The sequence below is a fragment of the Musca domestica genome, unplaced genomic scaffold (assembly GCF_030504385.1).
Source record: "Musca domestica strain aabys unplaced genomic scaffold, Musca_domestica.polishedcontigs.V.1.1 6, whole genome shotgun sequence".
NCBI lineage: Eukaryota > Metazoa > Arthropoda > Insecta > Diptera > Muscidae > Musca > Musca domestica.
The window spans coordinates 872,344-898,575 of NW_026712363.1; the positions used below are offsets into that span (position 1 = coordinate 872,344).

Here is a 26,232-nt window from a genome sequence, read left to right on the forward strand (position 1 = left end):
AGAATTGTCCATACAGGTCCACGATATCGTAAGGCCCCCATGTAACGGTACCCCCCGATATTCGGTATTTTGATGATTTTACCCACATTTTTCAACGGAATTGTCCGAAATTCAACACAAAGAGTTCCTTGTGGATACTTTATACCTCGGCAGAGAATTATCTATATAGGTCCACAATATCGTATAGCCCCCATATAACGGTACCCCCGATATTCGGTATTTTAATGATTTTACCCACATTTTTCAACGGAATTGTCTGAAAATCCACACAAAGAGTTCCTTGTGGGTACTTTATTCCTCGGCAGAGAATTATCTATATAGGTCCACAATATCGTATAGCCCCCATGTAACGGTACCCCCGATATTCGGTATTTTGATGATTGTAGCCACATTTTCAATGGAATTGTCTGAAATTCCACAAAAGGAGTCCCTTGTGAGTACTTCACCCCCTGAGAGAGAATTGTCTATACAGGTCTACAATCCAATCGTATTGTCTGAAAATCCACACACGGAGTTCTTTGTGAGCACTTTACCCCTGAAACGGAATTGTCTATATAGGTCCACAATATCGTATATCCCCCATATAACGGTACTCCTCTATATTCGGTATTTTGATGATTTTAGCCACTTTTTCCAATGGAATTATCTGAAAATCCATACATGGAGTTCCTTGTGAGTACTTTACGCGCAGACATAGATTTGTCTTTATAGGTCCACAATATCGTATATCCCCCCATATATCGGCACCTTCCTATATTAGATATTTTAAAGATTTTAAAAGAATTTTTATTGGATTTTATTTTTTTGAAAATTTTTTAATTCGTTCCAAATGGTGGAGGGTATTCAAAGTTCGGCCCGGCCGAACTTACTGCTTTTTTACTTGTTTAATTTAAAAATGTGAAAAAGTTAAACCTATTTTATTTAATAATTTACAAAAAAAAAACTTGATCGGATTCTTTAAAAATGCCGATAGCTTCATTATTGTTGTCAAAGACCTCCTTTAATTTCGTGACATTTGTGAAGTATCTGGATAAAATTGTGCATTTCTTCACTCGTATCTTGATTAGATAGATTTATCAATTGAAGAACTTCCGCGTTTGGTAATGATTTATTTTTAAAATCTAATATTGGGTTTATAAAATTCTGAAATTAAAAACTGTTTATTTCGTTGAAGTCTACATCACTGGGAGGGTTTGTTGTGCATTTACAACGAGTATTATTGAGTAGGTTTGATCACACTTAGTTGTCGTTCCTTCAATCAAATGAAATAGATTCAGTGATCACAGTCGGCGTTTATGTGCAGCAAAAGAGACAGATGCGAAAGAAGATTTCACGGTTTACATCCGTTTATAAGTTTACAAACGCATTGGAGTTACCACTACTTCATATAATATTATTAGTGTTGCTTCATTAATTAATTTTAGCGCACAACAACTAAATCTAGTATCTCGAATGTATTTTTGTATTATTATTAAATGGAATATGAAAATATGAATGGAATATGAAATATATATGGAATATGAAAATATGAATATGAAATATAGGAAACATTTCCTATTTTTTATGTAGTTTAAACAATTTTTAAAGATACTACTATTGATAATAAAATCAAACAACACATTAAAAATGCAATTACAAATTGAAAACTAATTTAAAATATTGACATTTTTAGGGTTTGAAAAAAATTGGTGCTATGATACAATAATATGTTGTCGACCTTAATTTTTGTCGTAGGAGGGACCACAAAATGATTGTAAAAAATTACCGACAATATCTGACAATGTTTGTAAAATTTTACAATATACTACTGTTTATAAAAAACCATAGAAAGCTACAGAACCACCCACATATGTATTTATTTTCAAATGCTACAAATCTCTTGCGATTAGTTTAATAGGTACAAAAAGAGAATCATATTACATTTATAATGCAAATGTAGTCGTGTTGCATGTTCGGCCACGGCTGATAATAACTTTTTTAAGTTTTTATAGTATCAAGTGCGAAATTGCACTCCTTATACTCAAGGAATGTTTTGTAGTGTACCTTTTATATAATCTTATTATCAGCCAGGCAGAAACCATATTAAACATAACATAAGACAACAAACTTACCACGTAAACCGCAAGTTTAAACTCGAGTTATTATTTGTATAAACACGGATTATAATAAAATATTTGCTTTATTAAATTCTGGAAGTATTATATAGTTAGCAAAACAGAAAATAATATAGATCTGATTTTAGAATTAGTCATCTGATACTTCTACTTGTCTTTTGGGCAAAAATTCTTCGAGCTCTGAATCTTCTATTTCGCATAGATGTACGGAACGATTGCTACCGTAGGGACTCTTGGGGCAAAAATATTCATCATCTGAGTTGACTAAAAATAAAATACAAAACAATTATTATAATTTGTATAATGTTTAAAAAAGTATAAGTCAAGCAATTAGAATTGAATGAGTTATTTTAAATTAGAATTCGTATATAAAAAATTTGTTAATTTCTGAAAACATAAAGAACTAAAAATGGGGATTCGATGGAATATATAAGAAATTTGATCCTATTTTGACTAAAAGCAAGTTACCGTTCAGCAGCAAGGATAGCTAGCAGACCCAGACCCAACAGTCCCAGCAGACCAGCCCATAGATACCACAGAAGTCAAAGTCCCACATCCCACGAAAGACGTCGAAGTTGTAGGTCCGATGGAAGACCCCTACCACGATATGATAGATCCACCTATTGACAGTACTTGTGTGGTTTATATTAAGAAGGTTTCGCCCTTGTTGCGTGTGAGAGGTTCCGCAAACAGAGCACTTCCAGCAGTGTGAGACTGTAGAGCATCGGGGTTTTGACGAAATTGCCTTGCCAAAAATCCTTAACTGGTTGTAGATCGACACCACCCCCTACTACACAACCCTGCGGCAACCGGTTCTATGTACCGTATTGACTCGAAGGAACAAACCTTCGACAATGGGCCGTTAATTTTTCTGATGTAGAAGCAACACTACTCGGAATGTTTGTTCTGTATTCTCTTGGTCCGAGCCAGTATTGAGACCAACCCCGGACCATGGTTCTGCACCGTTTTTCATATTCGCATCTACCACAGATCGGTCTCGGTGAGATGCAACGGATGCATGGAGTGAGTGTTTTTTTCGCATTTTCCGGTCCTGCTGCGCTTATGTAGACCTGACTGAGTCTTCGTCGTCCACGTCATCGTCCCAGTACGAGACTCCCCCGCAATCTCCACAACAGTAATTCGTGCAACAGTTGACGCCACACATTGCTGTTCAATGTTCTGGATAACACCCGTACATGGAATGTATGGGGTAGCGGTCAAGTATGGAGCCGCCGAGGTAGAGTTGTTGAACTTGTACATCTCGCCGTTTAATACCTGTGCCCAGCGTTATATATATATATATATATATATATATATATATATATATATATATATATGTGTGTCCAAAATCAGTTCGCTTCTGGTCCATTGTGAATTATGACAGTCCGGTTGTCCGTGAATGAGGACGTGTTACCAGAAGAAGGGGGACATACCCATAGTGTCCCCAGGTCTGACGAATGACGTTGCATTGTAATCAGTTATTTCTTTAGGCTTAGACCACCTCCCCATTATTATCGCTTTCAACAGACCATCCGACTTTAAAGACTCTGAACCTCGCACTTTCCCTAACCATGGGAAAGCCAATAGGCAAGAATTCAATCATCTGATGTTCAGGTAGAATATAGGTGTTTCCCGTACATCATAGGCTTTGAATGTCGCCTTTTCCTTACCCATAGGAAAGACAATTGATAAGAATTCGGAGAATATACCAATTGCCTCTTCATAGAACTGCCCAACCCATCTGATGTTCAGGTAGCAGATAGGTGTTTCCGGGACATCATCAAAGCTGCAGCCGACCCGCTGGCGAATACCTGAAATAAACCCAAATTTCCCAGCAGAGGCGGTTAAGTCGCTCTCGATTCATGGAAAAAAGAATATTCGTACATATGTCTCATTTAGTAGCTTAGAAGTGAGGTGCGCATGTGATTTCAACCGGCAATTTATAGAGCACCCCGAGAGTGACTGGGCTAAGAGAATGGTCCTACGCCGTGTACGATCTATCCCAACCGAGGAGGTATTCCTGACGGAATCTCTATTGTGATGTTGAACCAACTAGTTGACCAAGGAGTTGAGTATCTCGCCAAACTCCTCAGCCTGTCGTAAGGCACCACTAATAGTTCTCGAAGCCTGGAAAATGGGCAGAGTGCTACCCGCTACTGAAGCCAATCAAGGATGCTAGCAAAAGTAATTCATACAGTCCGATATCACTTATGTCAGGGAGTTCCGTTTAAGCGCTTACAAAGTAGATCTCACCGTCTTTTTCACTGCGAAGAATATAAAGATATTCGCCACTAAATCGACGGCCACACTTTTCAAGGTCATAGCTATATGCGAAAAGATCAGAAGCAGGAAAATGTCTCTGGCCGTCAGCACATGGGGAGCTGATAAGGAAACCTTGTTGACATCTTGCAACGCGATAGCCCGGTAGGTGGTAAACTATGCGGCTCCGGTGTGTCCGACAATGCTAGTGCTACGCAGGGGAAAAATATTCAGTTCTGCCAGAACTTCACCCTTAGAACCACAACAAGGTGCCTCCTCATGACACTTATCGGCCATCTAAATGAGGAGGCTAAGATCTTACTGGTGCGACAGCATAATAAAATGCTGTCAATGCAATATCTGCAAGATACCTTCATGATTTAAAGAGAGGTATAAGAGCGATCCTCTAGATCAACAGGCCTATCAAGCAGGACTGCATAGTATTTACTCTGACGGGGTCGCAGAAATCATGGAAAGATATAGGACGAATAACGTACTAGGAGACCACCCCTCCCATCGCAACTAAGAGCTGTCCCGATAACCCCGAGTAGTAATGGCACAGTTAAGATCCGGATGATGCAGCCGCCTCAATTCAAAATGGGCCCGGATTGACAGCGATGTGCATCTGCCCAGCTTGTGACACAGGCCCACATGACAGGCTGCACCTATTTCGCCTGGATCTGCAATGGTGGGTAAATAATGGGAAGTGATTCACCACATCCACGGTTTCGCCCCGCCGCACGAACAATAACTGGAGACTCAAAGTAAATTTGTTAAATGTTTACCATGACGATTTTACAGCCTGATTTAGTAATAATATTTTTCCCTTTAGCAGAAAATTTGTTAACTGCTTACCAAGACGCTTTTACATCTTGATTTTGTAAGAATATTTTTCCCTTTCTTGTGTGAATACAAACATGTTTTGGTTTTTAGAGCAATTGTTATTTCTGTAAGTAATATACGCACGAAAGCTTTTACTTTCTCTTGTATCCTTGATTTTTACAAAATAAGAAAGAGGAAAACGCCAGAAAAAAACGATATGACGATGTATGTTTTTTTCAATTTGTACAGTAACCTAGCCCACAGGACCATGGACGGTGCCAAAAACTTCTATACAAGACTACTCTTAACTATTTTTAATATCCTTAATCTTAAAAAAATTTATTTAAAATTATACATTAAAACAAATCAACAAAAAAAAAAAAAAAATAACAAAATTAACAATTGATTGAATCATTGTATGAATCAGCTATGCAAGCTGAAAAATTTGAAACAATATTGAAATGAACGTATAGTTTACGCTTATAACATTTTAGGAAGGAATTAACTGTCTTAAGATTAGGTGGCTGATTGTTGAAAATGAGAGCAATTCTTACATAGAAGAATTTTTCCAACAGAGGAGTCAAACGTGGTATAATGATTTGCGGGTTCCTTACAGATTGAGAAAACTTAAAAAGATCAAAAAGAGTAGAAGGTGTCTGCGATTTACAATGTTTGTAGAAGAACAACATTGACCTTAAATTCACAAGACATTCAAACGAGCAAACAAGAAAAACCTTCACCGAAGGAGATATATGATCACGACGTTTGACATAAAAAACATATCGCATGCACATCAACCACCAAACCAGAATCAATAAACAAACCAAGACATTTTAAGACAACTCCTTTCTGCGGGCGCACCTTACAGGACTGTATTATTCAAATATTTTTTTTTGACCTTTTTAATTTTGTTTTAATATTGGAGTTATAGAAGTACTGTCGAGAATCTGATGAAACAATGCTTTATGGCAGAGAACGTATATGAATTGGCTTTAATTTTCGCAAAATTGTGGGTTGTTTATTTATAAAATGATGTTAATAATGTAATTACATACGAACATTTATACAGCCACCGGTTAATTCCAATGCTGAATACCAATAAATAGGCATCGTCAAGAGTCAAACTTGGTTTCCTGTGATTAGGAAAATTGGAGATTAATTAGTGACAAGTGACATAGAGGATCCAATATCAAAAAAAAAAAAAAAAAAAAAGGGAAATTTTTATATATACAAACTTTAGTGGGTAACAATTGTTAACACAAAATACAACAAACGATTTAAATTTCGCAAAAAAAAAAAAAAAATCAGTGAAACCTTATACCACGTGGTTCTAAATTTTCTATTGAACAATCTAATGAACAAAACCTATGATCTATTGAATTAAAAACTAAAACGAATTACATTAAATTAAAATTATCAAATTGACCAATATTTTTTTAATTTAAAAATGTGAAAAAGTTAAACCTATTTTATTTAATAATTTACAAAAAAAAACTTGATCGGATTCTTTAAAAATGCCGATAACTTCATTATTGTTGTCAAAGACCTCCTTTAATTTCGTGACATATGTGAAGTATCTGGACAAAATTGTGCATTTCTTCACTCGTATCTTGATTAGATAGATTTATCAATTGAAGAACTTCCGCGTTTGGTAATGGTTTATTTTTAAAATCTAATATTGGGTTCATAAAATTCTTAAATTAAAAACTGTTTATTTCGTTGAAGTCTACATCACACTTAGTTGCAATCCAATCAAACTCAATTAGACGGTCAGATGTAAAATGTTTATAGAGTTGCTCAAACGAAACGAAAATGTTGTGAGCAAACACGAATTCGCAATCAAACAACTCACACGAGTGACTTGTTTACGAACTAATGTTGAATTTTTTATGACGGGAAAATCATCTCGGATGAGTATTATCGCTTTGATTCTTCTTTGTAGATTGAGTGATTTGATTAAAGCACAAAAGATCGAATCTGAGCGCAATCATGACGTGCATTTTACTAAGCACTTCAAGATGAAATCTTTACTTTTAACAAGTAAAAAAAAGAAGTAAGTTCGGCCGGAACGAACTTTGAATACCCTCCGAATAAGGAAAAAAAATAAAACCCATTAAAAATTCTGTTAAAATATTAAAAATACAGTATATCGGATGGTGCCGATATATGGGGGATATAAGATATTGTGGACCTATATAGACAAATCTATATCTGGGGGCAAAGTACTCACAAAGAACTCCTTGTGTAGAATTTCAGACAATTCCGTTGAAAATGTGGCTAAAATCACCAAAATGCCGAATATCTAGTGGTACCGTTATATGGGGGCTATACGATATCGTGGACCTATATAGACATTTATCTTCCAGCGGATAAAGTACTCACGAGGAACTCCATGTGTGGATTTACAGACAATTCCTTTGGAAAATGTGGCTAAAATCATCATATGGGGGTACCGTTCTATTTGGAATATACTAAATCGTGGACCTATATAGATAATTCTCTTCCAAGGCATAAAGTACTCAGAAGGAATTCCTTATGTGTAATTTCTGACAAATGTGGCTAAATACCAAATAGCAGGCGTATCGTTATATGGGGGTTATACGATATAGAGGACCGATCTTCGAACTTGTCCTGCCTGCCGACAAAAGACAGATCTGTGAAAAATTTTAGCTTCCTATCTTAATTTGTTATGAATGTAGCGGGATTACAAAAGACGGACAGACGTACGGACGGACAGGGCCACATCGTCTTAGAATTTTACGCTGATCAAGAATATATATACTTTGTTGGGTCTAAAATTATTATTTCGATGAATTACAAACGGAATGACGAACTTAGTATACCCTCCATACTATGTATGGTGGAGGGTATAAAAAGGGAACACATCAGTGGTACTTAATAGACAAAATATTTTTAAAATTATTTTTTATATTACGATGTAGGTCAAGATTTTTCACACAAAACTTCGACTTTTTCATTTACCAGACTGTGTGTAGTTTCCACTTGCAACACTTTCGGTTGAACTCTCACAATATGTTTCCATTTTAAAGTCAAAATAAACTGCACTGTCTTGATTAAATGGTTGAATAAACAATGATGCTGAGCAAACCCGAGATTAAACGACTGCATTAACAAAAATCATGTCAGAGATCGAGTGTGTTTTTATTATTATAAAAGTACGGTAACATTGTGCAAATATTTGGTGAACATTTCCAAATATTTCTTTGTCACAATCTGCCCACTGAATATTATTTGACGGAAAATGCAAAAACAGCTGATCTTGAGAAAACAAAGTTATTTTCCAAGAAACAAAAATTTGAACGGGGTGCCCATAATGTGAATACTTTATTTTCCTCTTTTTTGGTCAAACATTTATGTTTTGCAAGGTCAAACAAGGGAAAATATCAGTTGAAAAACATTGTCGCAGCATTTTGCTTTAAAAGCAGGACACAATAAACATAAAGAAGTAAAAAAGTTCTCACAAAGAACACCTTGTGTAGAATTTTAGACAATTCCGTCGAAAAAATGCGGCTAAAATCATCAAAATACCGGTATCGGGGTGTACCATTATATGGGGGCTATACGATATCGTGGACCGATATAGCCCATCTTCGAAGTTATCCTGCCTGCAGACAAAAGAAACATCTGCGCAAAATTTTAGCTTTCTACCTTAATTCGTTTTGACTGTAGCGTGATTACAATAGACGGACGGACGGACAGGGCTAAATCGGAATGAAGAATTTGATATACCCTCCTATGTATGGTGGAGGGCATAAAAAGAAATAATGTGTAGAAGGAAGCATTTATTACATTATTAAGGAATATAAAAACAAATGAATTCAGCAAGTGCTTTATATATATATATATATATTTATATATATACTAGCTGACCCTGTCCGCGTTGCCGGCCAGTAGTTTTAGTCTATTATGCATATTTGTCAAAGCATAATTATTCAAAGATATGACTGTTATAAGTGTTTATGTACTGGTCGATTAATTTTTAGTTTTTAGTCAAATGAGCAGTAATTTGGAATAATAATTGAGGGCTGAATGATTTAAGAATAGCCAAAGTTAATTACTTTTTTAAACCCATTAACACCTCAGATTGTGCATTAGAGTTCTCATAAGTCCGCCAAAAGGTGGACTTGTGGGGGACTATTACATGGAGAAAATTCTAAAATTTGTAGATATGTTGAAATTTTTGTGTACGATTTTCACACCCCCCCCCACAAATACACATTTTTAGCTAAATCCTTTGAAATAAGGTAAAATCAGGAAGTACACCTACATTGAAAACTTTCTTCACCCCTTATAATCCAAGATGACAAATAGAGGCCAAATCGAAAATATAGCAGAACAACATAGCATGTCAAACTGAAAAAAAATCACGTGATTTAAATAAGTAAAAATAATTTTATCCATCTCATAATTGAGGGCAGACTGATTTCAGGATAATCAAATATAATTACTATTTTACTCCAATTACCGTAAGATGGGAACTAATTTTATTTGTCATTTAAATTGTAAATTGGAGACGCCATAAAGTCCATATTTTTCATCATAGTATAATTCAATGACGATTCAACAAATATTCGGTCCCGTGCTACTTTCTTATATTTATAATTTGTTCTTGTTTTTCACAATTTATTTGATTTGGGATGTACATCCATATCTACGTTCCCAACCAATATTCTCTTGGGGGTTACAAATTCAATAGAATACAAAATTTTCTTTTCTGACCACACATTAGATGTGAAAGTGGACTTGGGTTACTCCAATGTGGGGACTTTACATGAATAAATTTCTATGTGGCAATTATCTGTACGATGGTTCCTTACGCCAGGGTAGCATAAATACAATTTTTTAGTGGTCAAGACCAATATGGGCCCTACTCCGAGAATTTTCAACTCCCTTAGAAACAAAGATGCCAAATAAGGGCCAAAAATAGAAGAAAATGACGAAGACTCCAAAAATAGCTTAAATCATACAATGGTTATTTATGATCGATATCATATATCATATCATAAATGTTCGGGAAGAATTTTTGGAAGGATAGAAATCCTTTTCTTACTAAAAGTCCCATTCGCTCTACTATTTTGCGCCCTTTATATTTGGTACTTTACTGATTGTAGTCCCAAAAATTTTTGCATTTTGAGCTCTCATTGGACGGATTATTGTCACATGAAAGAAGTAGGTCCACGCTTTGAAATGAGCCCCATTAGTCTTTTTCGGTCATTTTTGTTTGTTTAAATGTCTGCGCATCTTCCAGCTGAAGCACGATGTAGGCCCTGGAGTTGAAAGGTAGATGTTAGTTACAATCGTATTTCGCACTTATTTCATTTTTTGGTGAAAAATTGTATATAGTGAAAAATTATTCTTTATTTCGTTCACAAAAAATCCACTGAATTCAATATGATAATACAAATTGAAAAAAAATATGACAAAAGAATAATAACAAATTGAAAAAATCTTCAACTTGTTCGCTGATTTTTTACAGCAACTGTTTAAAAATCCTTACAAAGTTTGTCAATAGAATGTACTTTTATTTTAAAATTCAATTCCATTGGACATTTTTTTCGATATTTTCCCGTTTTGAGAATTTTTGTAATGAGATCTCTTTTTTCGTAATTTTTTTAGCGATTTTGAAAAGGTTATTATCTTCTAACTTTGGTCTGACCGCGTTAAATTATTTCGATATCATCTATTCCGTTTCGCCACCACATAATTCGGTACTACACTTCCATGTAACCCGTCATCAATTTCAGTTCTCAAGAAATCAAGTCAATTAAATAAATTGATATTAATATTCGAATTCAAAAATAAAATATAAAAAACACTACAAATGTACATTAGAAAAAAGTAAGTCAAAATGGAAAAAAATCATGCAAAATAAAACATTACCATTGTACATTTCAAAAGTCAAAATGAAAATGTTAATATATCACATTTTTACGTGATTTTTTTTGTATATTATCCTTTTCGGATAGGAGACAATTCCGAATTTGTATGAATCATTAAAATCAGTTCAGCGGTTCTTAAGTTATAAGCGTAGTAACTAACACAACTTTCATTTATATATATAGATATAGATATATATATATATATATATATATATATATATATATATATATATATATATATATATATACATATATATATATTATATATATATATATATATATATATATATATATATATATATATATATATATATATATATATATATATATATATATATATATATAAAATATTCGTATCTAAAATTTGAATGCATATAAAGTTAAAAGGGATAGCGAAGCGCATATATATATATATATATATATATATATATATATATATATATATATATATATATATATATGCGCTTCGCTATCCCTTTTAACTTTATATGCATTCAAAATTTTAGATACGAATATTTTGTGGTTAAAAAAATGAACTTCAAAACTGACACGGAACATTGCGCTCAAATTTATAGAAATGTCATCGAAAAACATAAGAAAAATTAGTTGGAAAATTCGAGTAAAAAGGAAAGGATGGAAAACCTGCATCAGAGAACTCAAAAACAGAAGAGATAAAATCCAATGTAATTGCCGTTATACTGTTTTGTTTTATTTATTTATACTAAATGTTAATTGTGTTTTTTTTTTCTTTTTTTAAATCAAATCCCTGATGACGACTATCGAAGATATCGGAAATATCGGAAAAATAAATTAAAATATAAAAAAACAAATTCGTCGTTTTTTTTTTTAAATTCTGACCTTAAGCCAAACGAAAAACCAGAAGAAAATATATTGATCAAAGGTCAACAATAACTATACAAAAAAATCAATATCTCGGTCAACACGTGAACATGCCAGGCACAGCTGTCCATGAGAAAAGCAGGAACATGCCAAATTTAGTCCGCTTACACGAAGAATTTGTCCTTCGGATTTATTAATTTCATAGCAAAAGCCAAGCGTGCAATCTTTTGAAGTTGGGTGGAATTTCTGTTGCTATTAGAGAATTCTAGGTAGCTACATACTTCCCCACAATAATAGTATCCTCAATTAAATATTTGGGTAGTTTTTTACAGTTAGCTTAATACCATAGCAAAGGCGTTCTGGGCCACAATCATATTCCAAACTAAACAGTTTTCAATATAATTTGAAAAAAATATTTTTGGACCAAATTACGTCACACCTTCAATATTTCATTGAAATTGGTGTTGTTGTTTTTTTTTTTTTTTTGCTTAAATATACGAAATCGACCGAAAATATATATGGAAGGTATATCTAAACCTAAAAAAATGTCAATATAATTTGGAAAAATAATTTTTATTCCACAACACATTCTGATATTCAAGTATTCCGAATTTCATTGGAAACGTGTTTGCTGCATCAAATATGTGAAATCGGCCGAAAAAATATATAGGAGCTATATCCAAACCTCAACCAATTTCAACATAATTTGGATTTTTTTTAAACTAAATTTCGTCATTCTGCCAAACATTCTGAATTTTTTTGAAATCGGTGCATAAAATACATGAAATCGGCCGAAATATATGTATGGAACCTATATCCAAATATGAACCGATTTCAATATAATTTGGCAAATGTACTTTCTGATTAAATTCAGTCACTCATTCCAAGTTTCATTAAAATATAACGTACATATCGGGTTTGGCGCATCAAACAAACGAAATCGGTCCAAAATATATATGGGACCTATATCGAAATCTGAACGGATTTCAATATAATTTGAAAAAAGTAAAAGAAATCGGCCGAAAATTCATATTGGAGCTATATCCAAATTTGCACCGATTTCAGTATAATTTGGCAAACAAATTTGTTAGACAAATTCCATCACACATTTCAAATTTAATTGAAATGTGGCGTATACAGCATGTTTAATGCATCAAATACATGAAATCGACCGAAAATATATATGTGAGCTATATCCAAATCTGAACCGAATTCAAAATAATTTGGCAAATTAATTGTTGTTCCAAATTCCAAATTTGGAGACTGTATAAGTAATCCTTTAATAGATATGTTCATATAAAATCTAAATTTTTGGCAGGTACCTCTGATTCTGATGCTACATCTCCAGTTCCAAGTGGAATTTCAAAAATGTATATAGCCTATGTTACTTTAAGGCGATGTTGTAGTATACTTGGGAATTTTCAGGAAAATTTGTGTAGCGGTTTTCGAGTCCATAAATTACAATTACAATATCCACTGTCCAATAATCCAATAATAAATAACCGAAAGAAAATTTGAGACAAACCGGAACCTTTTTCAGTAGATGTGTAACTATAATTTTTATACTATCTTTATACATATAGATTTAAAGAAATAGGCGTGGCCAGTTCCTCTGACTCCTAATAGATACCATGTATACTAACTTTCAAACAGATATCTTCACTATTTTGGCAAATATAAGGATTTTAAGTAAATCGAAAAAAATGTGAGTAAAAGTGGGAGTGGTTAATTTATATTTGCATAAAAACCTCGGGGAACATTTGTAAAAAAATGTTGAAATCGGTCCAGCCGTTATAACTGATTCAACTACCAACGAACGACATTTGATTTTAATACAAATAAATACATAGGGCTGGATGGAAAGTCAACATTATCTCGTGTAATAATTTTCAATCCGATATCTTTATTATTTGGCACATATAAAGATTTTATATAAATCGAAATAGGGTCGTAAATATAGGCGTGGTCAATATTTTTTTCTTTAAAAACCTAGCTCGGGGTATGACGAACGTTTGTACAAAAAAATATGCAAATCGGTCCAGCCGTTCTCAACTGATTCCATTAAGATTTTGAGTGTTTTGATACTCAAAAATTTCGCGATTTGTTCGGAATTTTTTAATAAGAATTTTCGATTGTAATTCTACACAAAATTCTGTATCAAAAAAAACTTTATTATTCAGTTTTTCGACTTTTCTAGGGGCTTTTCCCAATTTTTTTTTTCGTAAACAATTTGCACTGTCCAATAATCCAATAACAAATAACCGAAAATTTGAGTCAAATCGGAGCCGTTGTTAGTAGATTTGTAACTATACTTTTTATACTATCTTTATACATATAGATTTAAAGAAATAGGCGTGGAGAGTTTCTCTGACTGTATACTAACTTTCGAACAGATATCTTCATTATTTTGGAAAATATAAGGCTTTTAAGTAAATCGAAAAAATATTATATTGACAAACTTTGTAAGGATCTTTAAACAGTTGCTGTAAAAAATCAGCGAACACGTTGAAGATTTTTTCAATATGTTATCCTTCTTTTGTTATTTTTTTTCAATTTGTATTATCATATTGAATTCAGTCAATTTTTTGTGAACAAAATAAAGAATAATTTTTCACTATATACATTTTTTCACCAATTTCAATTACAATCGAAAAAATATTGCATTGACAAACTTTGTAAGGATCTTTAAACAGTTGCTGTAAAAAGTCAGCGAACACGTTGAAGATTTTTTCAATATATGTTATATATTTTTTCACCAAAAAAATTGAAATAAATAGGATGTCAACTGACACCTACCTTTTGACTCCAGGACCTACATTTTAGTTCAGCTGGAAGATGCGAACACATTTAAACAAACTAAAATTATCCAAAAAGCCTAATGGGGCTCATTTCAAAGCGTGGAACTACTTCTTTCATTTGACAATAATCCGTCCAATGAGAGCTCAAAATTCAAAATTTTTTGGGAGTACAATCAGTAAAATACCAAATATCGATAGATCGAATGGGACTTTTAGTAAGGAAAGGATTTCTATCCTTCCAGAAATTCTTCCCAAACATTCTAGATACCTTAAATCGCTTTTGCAGGTCATAATATCGATTATCACTCACGGATAATGGTACAACCCGATTTCATATTTATATAACCATCGTATGATTTAAGCTATTTTTGGTGTCTTCGCCACTATTTCCATTTTTTGGCCCTTATTTGGCATTTTTGTTTCTAAGGGGGTAGAGAACCTCTTCGCATAAAATTTTCGGAGTAGGGCCCATATTGGTCTTGACCACACGCATCTATTGATTTGGTTAAAAAATTGTATTTATGCTACCCTGCGGTAGGGAACCATCATACAGATAATTGTCACATAGGAATTTATTTAAGTAAAGTCCCCACATTGGAGTATCCCCAAGTCCACTTTCACATCTAATGTGTGGTCAGAAAAGAAAATTTTGTATTCTATTGAATTTGTAACCCCCAAGAGAATATTGATTGGAAACGTAGATTTGGGATGTACATCTATATGAAATAAATTGTGAAAACATGAACAAATTACAAATATTAGAAAGTAGCACGGGACCGAATATTTGTTGAATCGTCATTGAATTATACTATGATGAAAAATATGGACTTTATGGGGTCTCCAACTTACAATTGAAATGACAAATAAAATTTATTCCCATCTTAAGGTAATGGGTGTAAAATAGTTATTATATTTGACTATTCTGAAATCAGTCTGCCTTCAATTATGAGGTGGATAAAACTATTTTTACTTATTTAAATCACGTGATTTTTTTCAGTTTGACATGCTATGTTGTTCTGCTATAGTTTTGATTTGGCCTCTATTTGTCATCTTGGATTATAAGGGGTGAAGAAAGTTTTCAATGTAGGTCGATGTTTCGCAGTACTGCCCATAAAGATGTGGCTAATAATGTGTATTTGGGGGGTGAAAATCTTACACAAAAATTTCAACATATCTACAAATTTTAGAATTTTCTCCATGTAATAGTACCCCCTCACGTCCGCCTTGTGGCGGACAAACAGACAGACATGGTTAGGGGTACTTATGAGGACTCTAATGCACAATCTGAGGTGCTAATGAGTTTAAAGAAGTAATTAACTTTAGCTATTCTTAAATCATTCAGCCCTCAATTATGAGGTGTACAATATACAGTAAATTCCAAATTACTGCTATATATATATATATATATATATGTATATATATTAATTTTCAGTCAAATGAGCAGTAATTTAAATTCTTAAATCATTCAGCCCTCAATTATGAGGTGTACAATATACAGTAAATTCCAAATTACTGCTATATATATATATATATATATATACATATATATATATATATATATATATATATATATATATATATATATATATATATATATATATATATGTATATATATTAATTTTCAGTCAAATGAGCAGTAATTTGGAATTTACTGTATATTGTACACCTCATAATTGAGGGCTGAATGATTTAAGAATAGCTAAAGTTAATTACTTCTTTAAACTCATTAGCACCTCAGATTGTGCATTAGAGTCCTCATAAGTACCCCTAACCATGTCGGTCTGTTTGTCCGCCACAAGGCGGACGTGAGGGGGTACTATTACATGGAGAAAATTCTAAAATTTGTAGATATGTTGAAATTTTTGTGTAAGATTTTCACCCCCCAAATACACATTATTAGCCACATCTTTATGGGCAGTACTGCGAAACATCGACCTACATTGAAAACTTTCTTCACCCCTTATAATCCAAGATGACAAATAGAGGCCAAATCAAAACTATAGCAGAACAACATAGCATGTCAAACTGAAAAAAATCACGTGATTTAAATAAGTAAAAATAGTTTTATCCACCTCATAATTGAAGGCAGACTGATTTCAGAATAGTCAAATATAATAACTATTTTACACCCATTACCTTAAGATGGGAATAAATTTTATTTGTCATTTCAATTGTAAGTTGGAGACCCCATAAAGTCCATATTTTTCATCATAGTATAATTCAATGACGATTCAACAAATATTCGGTCCCGTGCTACTTTCTAATATTTGTAATTTGTTCATGTTTTCACAATTTATTTCATATAGATGTACATCCCAAATCTACGTTTCCAATCAATATTCTCTTGGGGGTTACAAATTCAATAGAATACAAAATTTTCTTTTCTGACCACACATTAGATGTGAAAGTGGACTTGGGGATACTCCAATGTGGGGACTTTACTTAAATAAATTCCTATGTGGCAATTATCTGTATGATGGTTCCCTACCGCAGGGTAGCATAAATACAATTTTTTAACCAAATCAATAGATGCGTGTGGTCAAGACCAATATGGGCCCTACTCCGAAAATTTTATGCGAAGAGGTTCTCTACCCCCTTAGAAACAAAAATGCCAAATAAGGGCCAAAAAATGGAAATAGTGGCGAAGACACCAAAAATAGCTTAAATCATACGATGGTTATATAAATATGAAATCGGGTTGTACCATTATCCGTGAGTGATAATCGATATTATGACCTGCAAAAGCGATTTAAGGTATCTAGAATGTTTGGGAAGAATTTCTGGAAGGATAGAAATCCTTTCCTTACTAAAAGTCCCATTCGATCTATCGATATTTGGTATTTTACTGATTGTACTCCCAAAAAATTTTGAATTTTGAGCTCTCATTGGACGGATTATTGTCAAATGAAAGAAGTAGTTCCACGCTTTGAAATGAGCCCCATTAGGCTTTTTGGATAATTTTAGTTTGTTTAAATGTGTTCGCATCTTCCAGCTGAACTAAAATGTAGGTCCTGGAGTCAAAAGGTAGGTGTCAGTTGACATCCTATTTATTTCAATTTTTTTGGTGAAAAAATATATAACATATATTGAAAAAATCTTCAACGTGTTCGCTGACTTTTTACAGCAACTGTTTAAAGATCCTTACAAAGTTTGTCAATGCAATATTTTTTCGATTGTAATTGAAATTGGTGAAAAAATGTATATAGTGAAAAATTATTCTTTATTTTGTTCACAAAAAATTGACTGAATTCAATATGATAATACAAATTGAAAAAAAATAACAAAAGAAGGATAACATATTGAAAAAATCTTCAACGTGTTCGCTGATTTTTTACAGCAACTGTTTAAAGATCCTTACAAAGTTTGTCAATATAATATTTTTTCGATTTACTTAAAAGCCTTATATTTTCCAAAATAATGAAGATATCTGTTCGAAAGTTAGTATACAGTCAGAGAAACTCTCCACGCCTATTTCTTTAAATCTATATGTATAAAGATAGTATAAAAAGTATAGTTACAAATCTACTAACAACGGCTCCGATTTGACTCAAATTTTTCGGTTATTTGTTATTGGATTATTGGACAGTGCAAATTGTTTACGAAAAAAAAAATTGGGAAAAGCCCCTAGAAAAGTCGAAAAACTGAATAATAAAGTTTTTTTTGATACAGAATTTTGTGTAGAATTACAATCGAAAATTCTTATTAAAAAATTCCGAACAAATCGCGAAATTTTTGAGTATCAAAACACTCAAAATCTTAATGGAATCAGTTGAGAACGGCTGGACCGATTTGCATATTTTTTTGTACAAACGTTCGTCATACCCCGAGCTAGGTTTTTAAAGAAAAAAATATTGACCACGCCTATATTTACGACCCTATTTCGATTTATATAAAATCTTTATATGTGCCAAATAATAAAGATATCGGATTGAAAATTATTACACGAGATAATGTTGACTTTCCATCCAGCCCTATGTATTTATTTATATATATATATATATATATATATATATATATATATATATATATATATATATATATATATATATATATATATATATATATATATATATATATATATATATATATATATATATATATATATATATATTTATATATATATTTAACAGAACAATTTGTACTGTGTATAGGATGGTTGGTATTGAAAATGGTCCACGTTTTGGTATAGTCCCCATATAACGGTACCTCTCGAAATTCGTTATTTTGACGATTTTTGTCACATTTCTCCTCGGATTTGTCCGCGTTGCCGGCCCGTAGTTTTAGTCTTTAATGCAAATTTAGCATAGCATAATATTTCACAAATCTAGCTCATAAAGGTGAACAAATTTTAATATAAATATTGATTCGACTAATCAAAATAATTTCTGAATAGTCAAAGTTAATTACGCTTTTACACCCATTACCATAGCACCTCAAATTGCGCATTAGAGTCCCCAAAAAGTCTATGTTCTTGTTCATAGTAAAATTCAATGACGATTAAACAATACCCGCGTTGTTGTCCGCCAATCGGTAAACATCACTATAGATCGGCGGGCCTGGGGACTATATGGGGACTGTACCAAAATATGTACGTATGTTGACATTTTTCTGTAAGACGGTTCTCTACTCACAAAGTAGCCTAAATACAGCAAATAATGGCCAAATCAGTTGAAAAACGTGACCAAGACCACGGTCACAGCTGAAATCAGGGATACATTTATATAAGGGTTATAACAAAACGTGGCCCAACCAATATTCTCTTGGGGGTTACAAATTCAATAAAAAACAAAATTTTCTTTTCTGACCACCAATTAGATGTGAAAGTGGACTTGGAGATACTCCAATGTAGGGACTTTACTTAAATAAATTCCTGTGTGGCAATTATCTGTATGATGGTTCCCTACCCCAGGGTAGCATAAATACAATTTTTAGCCAAATCAATTAATGAATATGGTCAAAACCAAAATGGGCCCTACTCTGAAAATTTCAAACTTTATGCGAAGAGGTTTTCTACCTCCTTAGAAACAAATATGCCAAATAATATCCAAAATATTAAAAAAGTGACCAAGACACCAAAAAAACTTAAATCATACGATGGTTATATAAATATGAAATCGGGTTGTACCCTTATCCGTGAGTTATGATCGATATCATGACCTGCAAAAGCGATTAAAGGTATCTCGAATGTTTGGGAAGAATTTCTGGAAGGATAGAAATTCTTTTCTTACTAAGAGTCCCATTCGCTCTACTATTTTCCACCCTTTATATTTGGTATTTTTCTGATTGTACATTGGACGGATTATTGAGACAGGAAAGAAGTAGTTCCACGCTTTGAAATGAGCCCCATTAGGGTTTTTCGGTAATTTTCGTTTGTTCAAATGTGTTCGCATCTTCCAGCTGAACCACGATGTCGGCCCTGGAGTTGAAAGGTAGATGTCAGTTAACATCGTATTTCCCACTTATTTAATTTTTTGGTGAAAATTTGTATATAGTGAAAAATTATTCTTTATTTTGTTCACAAAAAATTTACTGAATTCAATTAGATAATACAAATTGAAAAAAAAATTGACAAAAGAAGAATAACACATTGAAAAAATCTTCAACTTGTTCGCTGATTTTTTACAGAAAATGTTTAAAGATCCTTATATAGTTTGTCAATAGAATGTACTTCTATTTTAAAATTCGATTCCATTAAATTATTTCGACATCATCTATTCCGTTTCGCCACCACATAATTCGGTACTACACTTCCATGTAACTCGACATCAATTTCATTTCTCAAGAAATCAAGTCAATTAAATAAATTGGTATTAATATTTGAATTCAAAAAAAAAAATAAAAAAGTAAAAAAAACACTACAAATGTACATTAGAAAAAAGTAAGTCAAAATGGAAAAACATTATGCAAAATAAAACATTACTATTGTACATTTCAAAAGTCAAAATGAAAATGTTAATATAACACATTTTTACGCGATTTTTTGGATATTATCCTTTTCGGAGAGGAGACAATTCCGAATTTGTATGAATCGTTAAAATTAGTCCAGCGGTTCTTAAGTTATAAGCGTAGTAACTAACACAACTTTCTTTTATATATATATATATATATATATATATATATATATATATATACATTTTTTGGATATGTAGTAAACAATTTAAATATAATTGAAAAGAATATGCACACAAACAGAATTATACACTACTCTATTTTACATGTACATACAAACATACGAAAATTCCAAAACAAAAATAAAAATATGACAAGACACTTCTTCCTCAACAGCTGGTCTTTTCTGTCCCTTCTACAAAATAAATTGTATTCGAAACTTAATTTTCTTTATGTCTCTCTTTAACTCTCTATTTCTCTCAAAAATAAACGTTTCTCTACAGTTTCACGGGGAAAATATATTTTACGAATGTGAACACATGTCAAACATGTTTTACCATAGCAGTATTTGACACTGTTTGGTGACTGTTCGAGAAAACTAAATCAACTCTGTATGAATTTCACATTTGTTCAGGTAAATATGGGAAAACAAATTTGGATCAAATATTTGCCCAGCATGACCGTACCTTAACTCGTTATTATCATCCTGTATGGAGAAAAGTGAAGGAGTATAATATTTCCACGCAACAAGCCGAATTTTCTTGTTCTAGTTCTAGTTTTTAGAACTCATTATTTAGAATACGATAAATTATTATAAACAAAGAAAGATATTCACTCATTTTAAACTTACCGCTTAACTTCCGCTTCTCGTCCTCGACATCTGCTTGACATTTGAAATTATAGCACTGTGGATTTGTTTCTCCGTCTGTTTCACTGAGATTGTTTAACGGTGGCAAGTACGAATCTGGATGACGCACGTACAATTTACCTAAAATAAAACTCTCATTATTTCAAAATATTAAAAAGCACAAAGCTTGAATAATAACAAAAAATAAATAAGTACGAATCATGTGAATAAATATCATTCTATCACAAATAATAAATAGTAACTTTCATGCAAGTATGATGAAATTATAAAGGGTGATTTTTAATTTATAATTTTTTGGCAACACATGTTTAACAGCTCACGCACGTTTGTGTTTCATTTTAATGTCAAACTTTCAGTTTGGTCTATAAATTAACAATGAATCGTCTTACAAATGAACAACGGGTATGTAAGCATTGCAACAGCTAACAATGCTTCCAGCAAAAGTTACAATTTGATGCGGTTTACGGGCTGGTGGCATTGACGCATTTATTGGTGAGATACCGACCGAAATGTTAGAAAGAGTATACCATAATAGAACTAATGGATTGACCATTTGAAGCGCAGTCGCGGTCAATATTTACATGAAATAGTCTACAAACATTAATTGAAATGAACCGTACTATTAATATAAATAAATATTTCATGCATTGTTCTGAAGTGTATGTGCTTTCTGAAAAACGTTCCTTCACTTTCAAACAATCACCCTAAAGAAGATCTAACACTACTAAAACTATATTATACTTACATTTTGTTATACATCTGAAAGGCACTTTAAGGAAAAATAGCAAAATAATTATTAATTATTGACCATTAACATTTGCATATACGTTTAAAAAAGAATGTGAACACCAATAGAAGTACAACCTTGTATTAATAAACCAATTTACTATTAGCATCTTTCAAGTGGTGTGTGGGATATAAAAATATTTTAATAATTTGTAGTTTAATGTAGTTTATATCAAACACGCCACTTGACAATTATCTTGTTGTTGGCTTAAAATGTTGTTATGCAAAAACAAACTGCCATGGACCTTGCAATTTATAGGAATTCGCCAAGGAAGAAGCATAATCAAGTTTTATAATAAACAGAGAATGTCTTGGGCCAAAATTGACAAAAATATATTTGCCATTGCAATTGACATTTAAAAATATTTGCTAATAACTGCTACTTTTGCCTTCATGGCACACACTTAATGTAGGTTCAAAACACCATAACGAATGAAGTCAGATGATTATGTAGGACAATAATGTGTTTGATAGAATAAATATATTGTGATATAATTTCAATTAGATGCGTCGTTAAAACAAAAGACTTTCTCGCCCTATTTCAATGAAACTAACTTTTATTGACAATTATTTTTTCGGATCACGTTAAAATTCTACACATGTTAAGGCTTTTGGGACAAACTACTAAAAACAATCCTATAAAGCTCTTAAGTCAAACATTTATGAAAGTTATTTGATTGCGCACTCCGCCAACGTTTTCTTTAAACAATGGATTTTAGAATCGCCAAACATTTATCGCCCAGGAAACAATCAATTTAACCTCCTTAAAAAGGCAGCTAAGTTCGGCCGGGCCTAACATTTAATACCCCCTATCATTTGGGAGAAACCTGAAAATTTTCAAAAAATTCCGAAAAAATTCCGCTTAAATGAAAACCGTTATATGGGGGCTATACGAAGACGTGGACCTGCATGCGCAATCTTTCTTCAAAGGCTGTAGACAAACCTTGAATACGAAATTTTTAACAATTCCGGTGAATAATGTCGGTAAAATCATGAAAATACTGAAGATCGGGGGTACTGTTATACGGGGGCTATACGAAACGTGAACCATTTACGAACTTAAACTGCCTACTGGCAAAATACACACGTGTGCAAAATTTTCAAGTTCAATTCGTTCGAATTATAACAGACAGACGGACACCGTTAAATCGACTTAGAATTTCACGCTGATCCAGAATATTTATACTTTCTAAGGCCTATCATGAGTATTTCGAGGAGTTATAAAAGGAATGATATAGCTAATAGAATGGTAGAGGGTATACAAATATGTGTCACCCACTTAATGGCTCACTATTGCGGTAACATTCTATTTAAGCTGTTTAACAATGAAGAAAAAGTTTTTCCTAAGAAATTGCCAAGTTTTTCAATATCTATCTATATAGTTCATTTATAAATTGAAACAATAGAAGTATCATCGACTTAAATTGTGGTAAGAGCAGTCAGTTCTAACTAAATTTATAACTCAATTCAATTGTTGTTAATTTGCGTTTATACCTACCTGAATTTGATGTATAGTCTTCGTTCTCACTATAATACGCTGGACTCAGTCTTGAATTACTACCGAACGGTAGATTTGGTTTTGGAATGCTATCTTGAACTTGTGAATTGACAACCAATTCCTCATTTACGGTTAAAGTGTCTCTTCGAGGATCCGGTCTCATAATAGCATCTAGAAATATAAGATACATTGATATTTAAAAGTAGCAAGACATTTTTAATATTATATAACGTTGTAAGAAGTTTAGAACAAATTAACTTTCTTCTATTAACAAATTTGAAATAACAGGCATTGCTACATTTCAGTGTGTATGTATTGAAATTTTCTTGCCAAGCAATTTTTATATATCAATATTAATCAATTATAATAATTATATATTAATAGAGTAAACAGAAGACCATAAATTAAATATTAAAATGTTATTGGTGTCATCTAATAATTATACATTTTATGGCAACTTTATGTGTTGAGATATACTGAATTATATATTTCCTATATACATTTTAAAAAGCGAATAATTTCAAACTTACTCTCCCGCACAACCAAACAGAAACAACTGGCCCGATTTGAATCAAATTTTCTTTCGGTTATTTGTTATTGGATTATTGGACAGTGGAAATTTCTACCAAAGAAAGAAAAGCTCATAGAAAAGTCGCGAAACTGAATAAATCGATAATTGTTTTTTGATATAGAATTCTGTGTAGAATTGTTACAAAATGCCATTAAAATTTTTTCATTGCGGCTATGCCAAATGAGGGACCAACAGTTATTGTCGGTATAGATTTAATAACACTGAAAACTTTAAATGTCAAATCACAGTTCATTCGGTAGAAATGTAACAAAAACATGCAGAAGGAGGATCCAATCATCCAAGAAATATTGTATAAAGGTTCAAAGATTAACCTTCATATTGCGCCTTAATTGCGATTGCGGACGGCCGCACACATAAAATATAATATTATCCTGATCAAGAATACATACCATGAGGAGGACAAAACAATATACTTTATAAGATGGCCTTCTAAATGTTACGAACTCAAAATTACTTTTGATTTGGAAAATGTTGCTAAGATCTATATAACACTAATAATTTAGGTTTCAAAATGTAATTAAATACTACGAAGTAATGAATATAAAGATGTACTGGTTCCTCAACTTTTATAAACCGATGACAACTTATTTTTGATAGTTAAATTAAAGCCATGTAGCCAGGACACTTGAAACACTTAAAAACCGTTACTTGAATCTACATTGACATTTTTGTAGTAAGAGTTTACTTCAATTTAGAAATTACTATCGATATGGGCCAGCAACGCGGTCCGGTCAGCTCGTAATATTATAAATACCACAAAAATATTATTAAAAAGTATCAGTATCGTTCCGAAAAACTCTATATAATAGGGAAAATTTACTCTCTATAATAGATACCAACATAAATATCAATGATATTTGATAATGATAAGTAATAAAATCGACATATTTTACTCCATGTTAAATAATTTTTCGTTCTTTAAGATATTCAGCTAGGTTGGTACCTTAAATTTTATTGGTTGTAATATTGTAGGCAAAATATAAAAATTTTGGTGAATTCTTTTTTAAATTATTTACTAATTTAATTATTTTTTCAAGTTTCTGAGCTTTGGTATGGAAAATAAATATACAGTGTATATACATAATCTGAGTTTGTGTGATTTTTAGAGACTTTGTTACTAATAGCGCTTGTTAATACGCCTTGATATTTATTTGACCACCCGCAGTTTCGACGAATATGATAACATAGGGTTACTTGTCTGTTTTCGCACTCCCAGTTTTTTATGTAATATTCCCATGGAAAATTGTGATCCTATCATCGTCTTCATTTGTCAAAAAATCAAACTGAATCTGTGGGGCACCATCCCGCTTGTCACTTTTGGCTACAAATTTTCGTCGCTCGAATTCATTCACAGTCGCAAGTCAGTATCTCTATTTAAATGTATCTCGTTCTCCACTTCTACTGGAATTGTAGGTGGTGAACTCATATAATCTCTGGTACGACCTGGTCTCTAAATTCTCTTTTCAGAGAAAATACAAAAGAAATTTGTAGTCGACCAAAATTTGATATATTGAAATTGCGAGTAGCTTACTGTCCCTGAAAATTTTAGCGATCTTGCTTGATCCAATTTCAGGAAATTTGTCCTCACTTGCGGTTCTGCCTTCTCTTCTTGTATTAGGTGATCCTATGTGGCGAGCAAATATGATCAAAATTAAACTCAAGGTCAAAAATAAACATTTATTTTATTTTTTTTATTTTGCTTCATGATATAAGTTGTTTGTTTTTTATCTTCCTACTAGCTGGCCCGGTCCGCGTTGCCGGCCCGTAGTTTTGGTCTTTAATGCATTGTTTTTAAAGTATAATAACTCACAGATCTGGCTCACATAAGAGTAAAAAACCTAAATAATAAGTCAAATATTTAAAAAA

At 32.4% G+C, this 26,232-nt stretch overlaps 1 protein-coding gene across 6 annotated transcripts in view; it reads right to left on the bottom strand.

Moving 5' to 3' along the window:
* Positions 1-2,160: 2,160 nt before the first annotated feature.
* Positions 2,161-26,232, bottom strand: part of LOC101900172 (fat-like cadherin-related tumor suppressor homolog) — a 466,944-nt gene continuing 442,872 nt past the window's right edge. For 4 of the 6 annotated variants that reach the window (XM_059129194.1, XM_059129196.1, XM_059129198.1 and 1 more), the window contains 4 exons: positions 23,775-23,945; positions 22,236-22,259; positions 21,473-21,610; positions 2,161-2,378 (listed from right to left, as the gene is read on the bottom strand). In XM_059129194.1, the coding sequence (XP_058985177.1) occupies positions 2,245-2,378; positions 21,473-21,610; positions 22,236-22,259; positions 23,775-23,945 (467 nt within the window). In that variant the 3' untranslated portion in view covers positions 2,161-2,244. The remainder of the gene's footprint in view (positions 2,379-21,472; positions 21,611-22,235; positions 22,260-23,774; positions 23,946-26,232) is intronic. The other 2 variants (XM_059129199.1, XM_059129200.1) reach the window with 2 other exon arrangements.